Here is a 13,479-nt window from a genome sequence, read left to right as displayed (position 1 = left end):
CACCATGGCCATGCCCACCCAGCAATTGGGCAGAGAACCCCTTGCTAAAACTTTTGAAGCCCACCCCTGGGGAAAGGAAAAGAATGGGTCTGCTTTGCTGTCAACTTGGTTGCTGTGGGAAAGATATGTGTAGTCATTTATGTGCCAATATCTAGAAAGCCAAGACCAAGTCATTGGGTGAGAAACTATCCTCCAAAGGGAGAAAGCAGGCCCAGAGAATGCCAGAGGAGCAAGCCTTCTTTGCACAGGCAGAAAGAACAAGAAGCAGGGGTTCAACCAGTCAGGTCTCGTGGCAGCTGCAGGCTGGACTAAGCACCAGCCTGTCTTAGTTTCCAACGTGCTGCAGTCTGGATTGGAATTTTTGAAGTTGGCTTAAGAAACAGACAGGAGGCTCTTGGGAGGCAAACAACTGAGGCTTACAATAAGGATGGCCCACAGTCTTCTTCTCCCCAGTTCCATGATCTAAAGTGAGTGGAGATAGTTGTCTCCATTAATACACACACCCTCATATATATATACATATTCCCTTTCTTACTTGAAGATAAGATAAGCACCATACCATGGAGAAAAAAATTGAGACAATAATCATTTTAAAATAGCCTTAAAAGGCCAAGAATGCCGTCCATATCTGACCATTACTTCTGAGTAATGCTGGAGTAGGCTTACAAAATGTTGCATTAAACAGTGATAAGCCTCTGCATGTTTCTAAGTGTTAACATCAGGCTGAGCAGAACCAGAACAGGATTGAGGAAATCAGGGATGGTGTCTTATTAGTGTTGCCTATATAGACCTTAGCGATTAAAGTGAAGCTAGATGAATTATAAATATAATTCGAAAGTTCATTATCTGGTGGGTTTTGAATGACTAGAACAGAACATAAATAAATTTATTGGCTTTTCAGACTATCACTGCTGTCTTACTAAAGAATTGTATGCTGGCTTTATTCCAAGGCCTTATCTGACTTTTATATAATTATGTTGGGATTCCTAAGATAACTATAAAAATGATAGCTAAGGTAGATACTATCTGTTCTAGTGACACCATCCATGTTGTAGACTTGATTAAATTTCCTTGCTCTAGATCTAGAACTTTAAAATATGTACCAAAAGTGCTTTTTCAATAGGGAACTGAACTTTCTGTTTTTTCTTTGAAGACGTTTCGCTTCTTATCCAAGAAGCTGGAGAGCTGAAGAAGCTTCTTCGATAAGAAGCAAAACGTCTTCAAAGAAAAAACAGAAAGTCCTGTTGCCTCTTTGAAAAAGCACCTTTGGGATAACTATGACCTGGATGACTGAGAATCTCCATAGACATTTAAAATATGTAAGCTACATATGGGAACAGCTTGATCATTTTAATGAAAGTATTAAAAACCTGGTATTCTCCAAATATGTTGAGACTGAAATTACATATGTCTAAAGAACATATGTAAACAACATTTCAGTTGAGACTGAAATTACATAAGTCTAAAGAACATGAGGATGGAGAGGACCTCATGGTAAACCATTATTTGTTTAAACAAGCCACAATTGATTCAGTTGCATAAAATTCAAAATAATAACCATGATTTCAAACTATATTCACTGACTTATCCTCCTGCAGCACACACCCCCAAAAGCACATTATGACTTAGTGTGATGTGAATCTCTGTGAATACTCATACAATATGTGCCATTATCATTTATTGTTGCCAGCCTGGTAAATCCAAAATTTTCTATATTGAAAGACTTTTGGTGACAAACATTTCATGAGACAAGAAAGACAAGTATGAAAACTTACTGAGTAAGGGTTTTTTATATATATATATATACTTGTTTTTTTATACTTGCTCCAGATACTTAATTGGAGACAATATATTTGGCTAGATAAGCTGTTGGTTTGACCCATTAATTTGGACATTGTTGTCCAAATTCTGGTAGTTAAAACAGAGCAAACTAAAGAGAAATGTATAAACTTTGTCTGTAAATTCCCTTTTGGGGAAATATTTCTGGAGTCTGGGTGTCATGTGTTCAGATTTCTCCACAATGAGAAAAATGTAGTTAGCATCATTTCCAATTAACACTCATAATAGAGCTTTTTGACATTAGTGATGGCTAATATGTTCAGGGTTCTAGAACCTCCATGCGGCATAAAAGTTGTCATTAAGGAATAATATCTCTTCTCTATTTTTATCATTAAAATGTCTGCAAAAAATGGAGCTCTATAAAAAAAATTTTTGTGCCTAACAGGCGTACGAGATGCGCATTTTGATTATATGCAAGCAGAATTTCCTTCCTTCCAGAGAATGATAAGAACTGGAAAGCTTCAAGTTCAGAAAAGTAGGGCAACAAGTAGAATTTTATAAAATTAAAGGTGAAGAAGGAGGTAAACAAGGAAATTTGTTATATAAGACTAAAATTTAGAACTAGAATTTGTTCTGTTCTTGGTTTGTTACTTTGCTCATATAATTCTCATTAGGCAGCTCAGCTGATGCATTTCTGGTTCATGTGCGTGTATATCAGGAACTGTATTAGAGTCCATTTTCCAGCATTACTTATTTTACAATCTTTATAATCGTTTATGGAGATTCTCAGTCATCCAGGTCATAGTTGTCTCAAAAGTGCTTTTTCAAAAGGCAACTAGACTGTTTTTTTTCATTGAGGAAGAAAAAGAAGATGCTTTGCTTCTCATCCAAGAAGCTTCGTCACTTTTGACTGGATGGTGGGAGTCATAGAAGAATAGGTTATGAACAGTGGTGGGATTCAAGTAATTTAACAACCAGTTCTCTGCCCTAATGATTTCTTCCCACAACCACTTTGCCAAACTGCTCAGAAAGTTAACAACCGGTTCTCCCGAAGTGGTGCGAACTGGCTGAATCCCACCACTGGTTATGAACCTATCCTTCCATATCCCACCATCTAGTCCCAACTGATGAAGTCAGAGCCTAACCTTCCATCTCCCAATCAACTAGTCACAACTAATGAAGCTCCTTGGATAAGAAATGCCTTCTTCTTCTTCCCCAAAGGGGTGGGGGGAAACAAATAGTCCAGTAGCCTTTTGAAAAAACACCTTTGAGACAATTTTTATTATCCCACGTAATCTGAATTTTCAGAGTGGTGTATGATGGATAACAAACAAGAACATAAAGGTGATTAACACCACCTCAAGTTGAATGCCCATAAGCAATTAATTAGGCTTAAAAATACCATGGAGCAGAACTAATATTGCTCTGCGGAGCTTGGTCACTGGATTGATTGTTTCATTGTTTTTGGGAACTCTTGCATCATGCTGCCTCCTGGTCCTATACCCCCAAATCAAGGCTAAGCCACAGGACTTTCATGTTAGCTTCTCACATCTGTTTTTAAGCTGATCAGAAGACCAGTTTTGCTGCTCCTCCCTATTACAAATATTCAGATTTGTTTCTAGGCAGAAAATAACATACAAAATGTTGTTGGGGAATGGAGAACTCCATGGGTTTGTTTCCCATTAATCAGTTGTATGTGCACTGATGGAAATTCTCTGCAATGTATGACCCAAGTCAGCAGAGATAAAAAAATAACAAAGCTGACAAAAGTAACAATGCAATGAATAGCTCATTATAACATTACCATCATTTATAATTCCAGGATTGCTCAGCAAACCACAATGTGCAACAGATGAGCACTGTAATAAGGCAAAATTCCTAATTAGCCACTCACATTGCAAAACCCACAATTTTTTAAATCTTAGTTTGTTTACATAGGCATGGTGGCTGGGTTCATCAATAGTTTTCCATTCACAAGTGATGGATTCACAGATTGCCATAACAGGCAAATCACATATTGATTTCGTTCAGTGTTTGAATACACTGCAATACAGCTATTTTCTCAGCAAACACAAGGTTGCAACGTTGCAATTGCTAACGTTCTGTGAAGAAAGGAGAAGAATTGTGAGGAAGACTAATTAATCTCCCACCAATTTTCTCCAACTTGAGAAAATTCCACAGTGCTCTCTCATACTTTTCCATCCATTAGAATAATACGGTAGAATCCACAAGCCTTCCTGTATTCCCTTTAATTTAACATGTGAATTTTAACTGTAATTATGATGTCTAAAAAAGAAGTCACTAATAATATGCCAAGGTGGCGCAGCAGTTAGAGTGCAGTACTGCAGGCTACTTCAGCTGACTTCTAGCTGCAGTTCAGCAGTTCAAATCTCACCAACTCAAGGTTGACTCAGCCTTCCATCCTTCCGAGGTGGGTAAAATGAGGACCCAGATTGTTGTGGGCAATATGCTGACTCTGTAAACTGCTTAGAGAAGGCTGTAAAAGCATTATGAAGCGGTATATAAGTCTAAGTGCTATTGCTATATATCAGTTGGATTCCCTCAGGCCAATAGATCTTTTATTGCAGAGCCTTTTCAAAGAGCGAGTATGCCTTGCCATGATCCTCAAAGAATGAGTTTTCAATTATGCAAAAGGCTAGGACTATAAAATCATGCGGGAGCAATTAGAAAGTCCAGTTATATCATCTGAAACTGACCACAGTGTAGATTTTGCCAAATGGTAGCAAGTTTTAATAGGCTTTAGACTGTTTCAGAGGGATAGAGAATTATAGGCTCAGTGCTGGCCTTGCTTTGCATTAAAATTGATGATGATGGAGGAGAAAGGGCACTGTTATCCTAATAGTTAACAACATTACTCTTAGAGCAACTCAGTGTTCAATCTCATGTTGCCCCTCTTCCAAAAGACCACTGTGCTTAGTGCCCTCTTCATGTAAAGATCCCTGCTGTATGTAAAGAAACCCTTGTGTTTCATTTCTCCTGTGAGCCTCAGCCCTCAGGTTCAGAACTGGACCTTTCAAAATCATGAGGAAAGGGAGTATTTTAAAATCTGCCAGGAAGGGACCTCAGCAGAAGGAAATCTGTGTGTAAGAAATGATTAAGCATCCTCCCATTCACCAACTCTCGTAAGTATACCAATGAAAAACCTCATTAGTTTTACTGACATGGAATTTGCAATTATATATTTTATTTATCTATATAACTCTGCATATAGCAGTTTCTTTGTCAGCGTTGATAGCTCTAGTGCAGTATAAAAATTTTAACAAACTTGGTTGGGAAATTCTGAGAGTTGAAGCTCTCACATATTAAAGATGCCAAATTTGAGAAATACTGCTCTAGTACTTGAAAAATATGGGTCCTGTTACACATTATTTCTACAGATTTGGAAAGGGTTTTCTGGGTAGTTCTTTATCAGAGATTTTGTTTGTTTGTTTGTTTGTTGCTTGTTTGTTGTTTATTTAGCCACCCATCTCTCCTATAAAATAACTTGGGACGGCATTAGATGTAAACTAATGAATTATACCAAGTCATTTTTATACCCATTTTTAAGTTGAGCTGGGCATTACCTTGTTTCATTCAATGTAATGAAAGATAATTTGCTTAAAAATCTTTCCTGGAGAAGATATATTTTTGGAGAAATTGTTCATGGACAGAGTGTGGAGCTCCTGCACTTTCTAAATTAAAAGGTAATCCCAGGATATGTGTGAGTTTTTCAGTATGTAATTATTTTTTTCAGTGGACATGGGCTTCTCTACTAATCCCTTTTTAGTCTGGTTTGGTTGGTTTTATTGCTGCTTTAGCACTTGGTTTTATTGCTGCTTTTAATAAATTCTGTAATTATTTTAATGCACATATGTATTAAATTGAGATAATGTTACTTCACCTTATTGTATTATTATAGTTTAGGTACTTTTGCATTTTAGCAAACTGCTTTGCAACAAATGATGAAGGAAAATGAGAGATGCAGCACTGATAGCGTACATTACTGTCACTTAAATTTTGTTGCTAAACCTGGGCAGATGCTGAACCCCTGATTGTACGTTTATGAAGTAGATGAAAAGTTATGAAGAATTACCAATAGGATTGAGGGAACCTGCTGACTCATACTATCTTGGGAGTTAGACTGTATAGAAATATTTGTAAATAATAAATAAAAATAATGAGAAAAACCCATATTTGAAAATAATCTTTGAAAATAACTGTATTGGTTTAACTGGCTATCTCTAACAAGTTCATGAGTGAGAAATGGAGTCAGGAGTTGCTATGATTCTCTTGAGCAGAAAGCCTGTTTATATTTCTGCTAAATGTTTGGTGCTGGAAGATGATAGTGAATATGAACAAGAAATGTTGTATTCACTCCATCACTATCTCATGACTTCAGGAGTGTAAATTATTTCCAATCTAGTCAAACTTGTGCAGATGTTACTTTAAGTTTGTTGCAAAGAATAAGGCCATTTTACAAACTAGAAGTTTAGGGAAAATGCTATCTTGCAAAGCTAATACCGAGATAGGGAATAAGATTTAGGATGTGGTGACAATAATCACATTAGCTGAGAGAGAGAAAGAGTGAGAGAGAGTGAAAAACCTATGAAGTTTTCTGAAATATTGTCAATTTTTTGAAATACTGTCAGGTTCTATTGTTGTCTTGTATATGATTTGATTTTTTCCCCAGAGCTGGCTGGGGAATTCTGGGTATTGAAGTCCACACATCTTCAGGTGGCCAAGGTTGAGAAACACTGATATAGATGAAGAATCTGTTGTTTTCACTCTAGTCTGTCATTCCTTGCAGACGATTTGTGGCCTATTGTGATACTTACATTCAGTATTTTGCTTGTGTGTGTGCATGTGTGTGAATGTGCGCATGTATGCATATATAAGTGTTAATATCATTTTTTTTGTTTCTACTTTTATTTTATTTTAAAACCTTTAAAAGAACTCAAAAAAAAATATTTAAAAAATTAAATGGAGAAAAAAACATAAACAAGACATTTTAAAAGTGCATTAAAAAAGAAAAAAACTAACACATTTACACATATTATTCCCCCCCTTGAATACTGATTAATACAATACTACAATATTAGTTTCCCACCCCTTGCAAAACAGGCCTCAAAAATGTTTAATTTTTGCAGATTATTAATAAATAAAATAAAATATTTTATTAATAATAAAATATATTTGCAGATTATTAGCCTGTCACCTGTATACTATACTGACAAAAGAATTAACAAGAAGAACAATAATAATAAAGAAGGCAAGATTAAAGTTTCAAACCCCTCTGTTAACAAATGGTTATTGTAACCAACTTGGAGAAAATTTACCATGTTTAAATGTTAAAAGTTGTTTTGACAAGGCAAATTAAATCATAGAGGCTATCTAGCAAGTTCAGAGGGAACCGTTTGCTGCAGAATCTTCAATTTTTCTCTGTTAAGCTTCATCTTAGACTTAGGGTTTTGCAATGCTCTTTATATCATCTTTGATGCTGGTCTTTGGCCATAATAAACTTTAAGTTTAAAAAATAAAGATTAGTTTCAGTCATTCACTGGGACTAGAGCCAGAAAACCACCTACAGATCCAAAATACAGGAGCTACCTTTTATGGAGATATGGAAACCGTGACTAGAGAATTCTTTCCTTTATTCTAGTGCTCTGCCCTATCCTTTATGGGAGAAACTATCCTCTGATTAATTTGCATACTCAGAACCCAAGTGCAGTTTCTGACATTTGTAGATTGAGAAAATCAGGTAGTATTAATCAGATACCATGTACCATGTAGCTGTCTTGCCATCATCAACTGGGATTATCAGATCTGGGCTGATAAGATCTAGTCTACTCCAGGATTGCAGTGAAAGAGTGTGTTTTTGGTATGCCTTTGTTGCTATCTACTAGTCATCTGAATAACCCTCTTCTGCTGTCATTTACATCAATTTATATTTAATACATTTTAAAATTCAGAAATATTTTATGAGTAGCTACTAAGGTCTTTTGGCAGTGATTTTTTTAAAGAAAAAATATAATTATGTGGCAAATTACATTAGATGAAAGAGCAACTTGAATAATTCTTCAATTAACGACAGTTTTCTTCAAATTGTTTGGAGGGTTACCTTTGTTAAAACAGGATTTTTTGACAGATTACCTTAATCTAAAGAAAAGCCTTTTGCAGTTGTTCTATTGAATCTGGATGCCCAACAGCCTTTTCTCCTTAAAATACATATTTTATTAGTAATCTTGGTTTCATTTTTGTTTTCCCTTTCCCCTTTATAAATTCTTATTATTAATATGGTCTTTTAATTACATTTTAAGGAGATATGTGTTTTATTTCTGAATCTCCTTGCATTTAGTTTGATCACCGACCCTAGTTCTAATATTTCAAGAAACAACATAAACCCTTTCCAATGGGAAAAGAGTGCCTGACAATGATATAGAATAAAATATACTTCTATTCTATTTTCATATATCTGAGTATGTTGTCTCAGTTCTTTGATGCAACATCCTAAAGAAATAGTTCAAATCAAACTATGTGTGCCATTAGTGAGACCACAGTGTATCTGAGATTGACACACTCTGGCAAGTTGCATACATGGATATCTGTTTCCTTATATTTTATTGCTTTTCCTGAATATGACTCTATGATAAATTCAGAAAGATATTTGTCAAGCAAAGCAGGTTTGCAGCAGCACAGCTGAGCATGTAGAATAAGAGATCAGAGGTCTCTAATCTCCTCTCCCAGAATCTATTATTTTTGTGTTAAATACTTTTTATTCAAGGTTTTACAAAGAACATAAAACTTAACACGAACTAAAAACAGTGAGAGAAAACAAAGACGAAAATGCAGAAAGAGAATGAAAAGAAATAGAAAAAAGAAATGTCTAATTTCTTCTGCAGAAAATAGAAGTATATTTACAATATTAACTCTTGTTTTATGATTACCAAAAAAAGAACTCACTTTTTTTCTATTGCCCATGTTTTTTTTTTCTAGTCATCAAAACCATAAATCCAGAGTGCATTTTTTTCTGTTTCTTTCCCAGAATTCTTTGGGTTGACACACTTTGGCCCTGTCTATCTGCCTTGAAAAGTGGCTGGAAGTTATTGCTGCTATCACCCATCTTCCTAGGAATGACTTTACCTGGCGTCCTCCCTGTTAACTCTGCCCTGTGAAATACATAGGATTCCCACAGCTGTATAATTTACTAGCAAGTAAAAGAAGAAAAAGATGGAAATTATTAAATTCGTTCTATGGCGCCACCTCCTGGCCTTCTTCTTTCAAGGTGTGGTAATTAGAACAAACACCCACTCCTTTGTGGGGGGGGGATCAATCACCCTGAGAATTCAATTCAATTCAATTCAATTCAATTCAATTCATTTCATTTCATTTCAAACCTTTACTGTCAATGCACAACATGTGTACAATGAGATTGGATGAGCCTCCTTTAGTGCAGCTCCCCGAACACAAAATACATCTCAATAACTCATAAGTAAAGAAAGAAAAAACCCTAACCCAATTAATCACACTAACAGACACACAATCCTATATATGTTATGTCATGTGCATAACATAACATTACATAATGTACATATATGTGCATAACATTACATTATATTGCACCAGTGTAGGCATGTTGCACATTATGCTGGCCCTGCAAGTCTATCATACTAGTTATGGTGTTATGTTGCACTCAGAAGTCTGACAGCCCATGGATAGAAGCTATTTTTCAGCCTGTTCCTTAAACTGGCTATGCTTCTATATCTCCTGTCCAATGGTAGGAGAGTAAAGAAGTGCTGATCAGGGTGTGAATCATCCTTAAGAATTTTCCTCACCCTGCTAAGATATTGAGTCCTAGCAATTTCATCTAGTGAGGTCAGGGGACAGTCCATAATGCTTTGTGCTGTACTCATCACCCTTTGTGATGTCTTTCTATTCACAGCTGTCAAGCCAGCATACCATACCGTAACGCAATATGTGAGGACTCTTTCTATCATAGACCGGTAGATAGAGATCATCAGTCATTGTTCCACCTTATTTTTCCTCAAGATCCTGAGGAAATGAGCCTTCCTGACCACCTGGATTGTATTATTTTTCCAGGTGAGATCTTCACTAAGATGGACTCCCAGGAATTTGAAAGAGACCGTCTCCACACAGCCCCCCTTGATGTAAAGTGGGGCAGGTTCCTCTCTCTTCTTTCAGAAGTCTAGCATCATCTCCTTAGATGTTGGAAGAAATATTCTTCTAGGTTCAATTCCAAGTGGGGAAAAAGACACTGGAAACATGGAGACTGCTTGGATAGATGGTTTAATGGTGGACAGGAATCACATGGCATGAATTCCTGAACAAGAGCACATGGCTTGAGTTCCTGAGCAGAATCACATAGCTTGAGTTCCTGAGTAGAAAAAAAAGAAGCACGAGATGCTGGAAGTGCCTTGGCTTTATGCCCTCTGTTGGGCCCCATCTCTGAGTTTCTTGTTCCTGTATAAGAAATGTATCCTGATTGGTTGTGAGACTCCCAGGAGGCAGGGATCTTAGCTAGCCTTGCTGGCTGATGTAATCTTCCCAGGTGTCATGTGGGAAGTTTCTGTTGCTGGATGGGTCCTTTGTGTTGCAGATGATGGTCCATTGACAAAGGTGGGGGGAAATGAGTGAGCTTGGCTGAGGCCTTAATGGCCCATTGATAAAGGTAGGGCGGAGGCAGGAAGCTGCTTTGTCTTTAAAACATGTTTCTCCATTTCTCAGGGAAATATAGTATTCTGCCTTTTTAATATTTCCTAAAATATTTCATTCTTCTAGGAAAGGGGGGAGTGCTAACTTCCTACATAGTCTTGCTGATATTGTTTCCTGAGCACCATATGGATAACTTCTGGACCTCTTCCTTGTATGCTAGTTCATCACCTCCTGTAATAAGACCAGGGCCGGATTTTCCTATAGGCTAACTAGGCTTCAGCCTAGGGCCTCAAGATCCAGAGGGGCCTACACAGTGTGGGATTCTGGGGGTTCTAGGTGGCTCAGCCAAACCCTTTGTTAAATTGCTGGCTCCCCCGCCCCTCCGCACCACTATTTATTGCCAATAAATAGTGGTGGGCGAGGGGCGGGGGAGCCAGCAATTTAACAAAGGGTTCGGTGTTTTTTTTTGTAATTTTATTGGCCCCCGGAGCTTCAGCAGAGGCTAATTGGCCTCCCGGCTCTCAGCTGATTTGTCTGGGCTGTTTTGCTCAGGGCTCTTCTGCTTCCGTGCAAAGAAACGAAACTGAAACTGCTTTGCTGTTGCTGCAAGGTTGGAAAATTAGGCAGGCAGAATTCTTTTCTTTTTCCTCACCAAAAAAGGTACGTGCAAACAATGGGAATTTTAGGGAAAAAGAGAAGAGTTCAGGATTTTAAAACACAAAAGAAAAAAAAGCTGTATTTAACTAGGGAATTGTAATAATTTAGATACTATTAATTGTATATTTCTGAAAGCAGAAATGGTTAAGTTGTGGTTTGGAGGAATATATGGGGGAAATTATTTGGTTTATTATTATTGGTAAATATAATTAATGGATTTGTAAGAAATTGGATTGCATGGAAATAATTGGAATATTCATGTTCATATTGATTAATATACAAAAAAGGTAGTTATATAACTAATTGATTTATATTAAAATGTTGAATTTATATTAAACAACTAATATTACATAATTAACCAATGTGAGGATGGATATAAAAATAGATGACAATGGGAAGGGGTATAATATAGAATAGAAGGGAAAATTGAATTTGATTAAGATTAGAGATGAGGATGAGGGTAATATTGGTTTTTTACAAAAATAGATGAGGAATAAATATGGCAAAAAGGAAATATAGAAATTGTAAATTTAATTGAAATGACTAAACACTGTTTAAATTTGTGAACCGGCCAAATACTCTGTTCAAAGAAAATACATTGTATGTTTGTATGTGTGTTTCTAATTATTGTTATTTATTCATATTTGTTCTCTTTTATTCTTTAAAGTTTAACAATTCATTCTTTATCTTAATATCTTTATATTTGTTTGGGGTTGGCTTTCTTCCCTTTCATCTTTTTTATTGTATAGCAATCTTTCTCCTCAAACCTACCACCTCTCTTTTCTTTCCTTCTTACTTTCTCTTCCTCCCCCTCTTCTTCTCCTCCCTACTTCCTCTTCCTTTCTCCTTCTCCTCCTCTCTTCCTCCCTTTCTCTCCTACTCTAATTTCCCTTCCCTTCCTTCATCCCTCTCTATTGCTGTATCCTTTTATGCATATGGACTACTCAGAGGGCTGAAAAAGTTATTTCTGACTGGTCCTTGCACTTTTGACCAGTCCTCGAACTTACGACTGTCCTCACATTTTACGTTTTTGCCCTATCTTGTCACCATGGTGAAGAAAAGCAGTTGTGAAATGAGTGACATGGTTGTTAAGAAAGCTGCACGGGCATAAATGTGAGGATGGTCATAAGTGTGAGGACCGGTCAAAAGTGCGAGGCCCAGTCAGAAATGACTTTTTTCAGCCCTCTGGGTAGTCCTTTTGTGCATATGGACTACTCAGAGAGCTGAAAAAGTTATTTCTGACTGGTCCTCGCACTTTTGACCAGTCCTCGAACTTACGACTGTCCTCACATTTTACGTTTTTGCCCTATCTTGTCACCATGGTGAAGAGAAGCAGTTGTGAAATGAGTGACATGGTTGTTAAGAAAGCTGCACGGGCATAAATGTGAGGATGGTCATAAGTGTGAGGACCGGTCAAAAGTGCGAGGCCCAGTCAGAAATGACTTTTTTCAGCCCTCTGAAAAAAGTCTATGCACATAGCCACGCCCACCCGGTCACATGACGAGCTACCCACGCCTACACAGTCATGTGACCAGCTAGCCACGCCCACCCAGTCACATGATTGCCAAGCCACACCCCCAACTAAGCCACGCCCACATAACCTGTTGTTAAAAAATTGAATCCCACCACTGGTGAAAGGGCCTCATAAGTGGAATAGCCTAGGGCCTCTTTCAATCTAAATCCGGCCCTGAATAAGACCCAGTACGGTGGTATAATCTGTAAACTTGATAATCACATTAGATGGGTCAGAAGATACATAATCGTATGTGTACAATGAGTACAGGTAGGGACTGAGCACACAGCCCTGAGGAGAGCCAGTGCTCAGCTTCAGGGAGGAGGATATGAAAGGCCCAGCCATCACTGTTCAGAATAATTAGAAGATCAAATTTATTAAAAGAAAGAAAAGAAGAAATGTAAAAAAAAATTTTTTTTTAACTTTAGCTACATGCAAAACAATCAGCGGTAGAGGAGATAGAAATAAAGAACCATGCAAACTGTGTGTTATCCAATATAAATAAAAAGATAGAAGATTCTGATCAGATCATCAGATGATTTTAATCTGCTACTAAAAACATCTGAGTAACTATTTCAGTGTATAACCTTTGTACTTTAATGGGCTATTGGTGGTGGTGGAAGGAGGGGAGAGATGCAAACAGGGCCAGATAACCTGTCTGCTACCTGTGCTGAATAAATACCTGATTGAAAGGGAGCGGATGTTGATGCAGGACTACAAAGTAACTGACTCTTGGTATCTGCCTCCACCCTCCTTGCCTCCTTTGATGCTTTCTCTCTTCTAGTTCAACAGATGCCACCCAGACCTGCTGTTTGTTTTCCCATTTGTGCCGGGGCAGGAAGCTGAGTTGCCAAACAATG

The 13,479-nt window shown here is 37.3% G+C and overlaps 1 protein-coding gene across 3 annotated transcripts in view; it reads left to right on the top strand.

Annotated features, from left to right (window-relative positions):
• LGR6 (leucine rich repeat containing G protein-coupled receptor 6) overlaps positions 1-13,479 on the top strand; it is a 134,606-nt gene that overhangs the window by 28,000 nt on the left and 93,127 nt on the right. Inside the window, exon 1 of one of the 3 annotated variants that reach the window (XM_034414192.3) lies at positions 4,587-4,922. The exons of the other annotated variants lie outside the window; for them this stretch is intronic. Coding sequence (XP_034270083.2) covers positions 4,891-4,922 — 32 coding nt within the window. The 5' untranslated portion in view covers positions 4,587-4,890. Of the gene's footprint in view, positions 1-4,586; positions 4,923-13,479 lie in introns of those variants that run through there. 3 annotated transcript variants of the gene reach the window in all.

Source organism: Pantherophis guttatus, chromosome 3 (assembly GCF_059756535.1).
Source record: "Pantherophis guttatus breed Tessera chromosome 3, ASM5975653v1, whole genome shotgun sequence".
Taxonomy (NCBI): domain Eukaryota; kingdom Metazoa; phylum Chordata; class Lepidosauria; order Squamata; family Colubridae; genus Pantherophis; species Pantherophis guttatus.
This window is presented reverse-complemented; position numbering and strand designations above follow the sequence as displayed.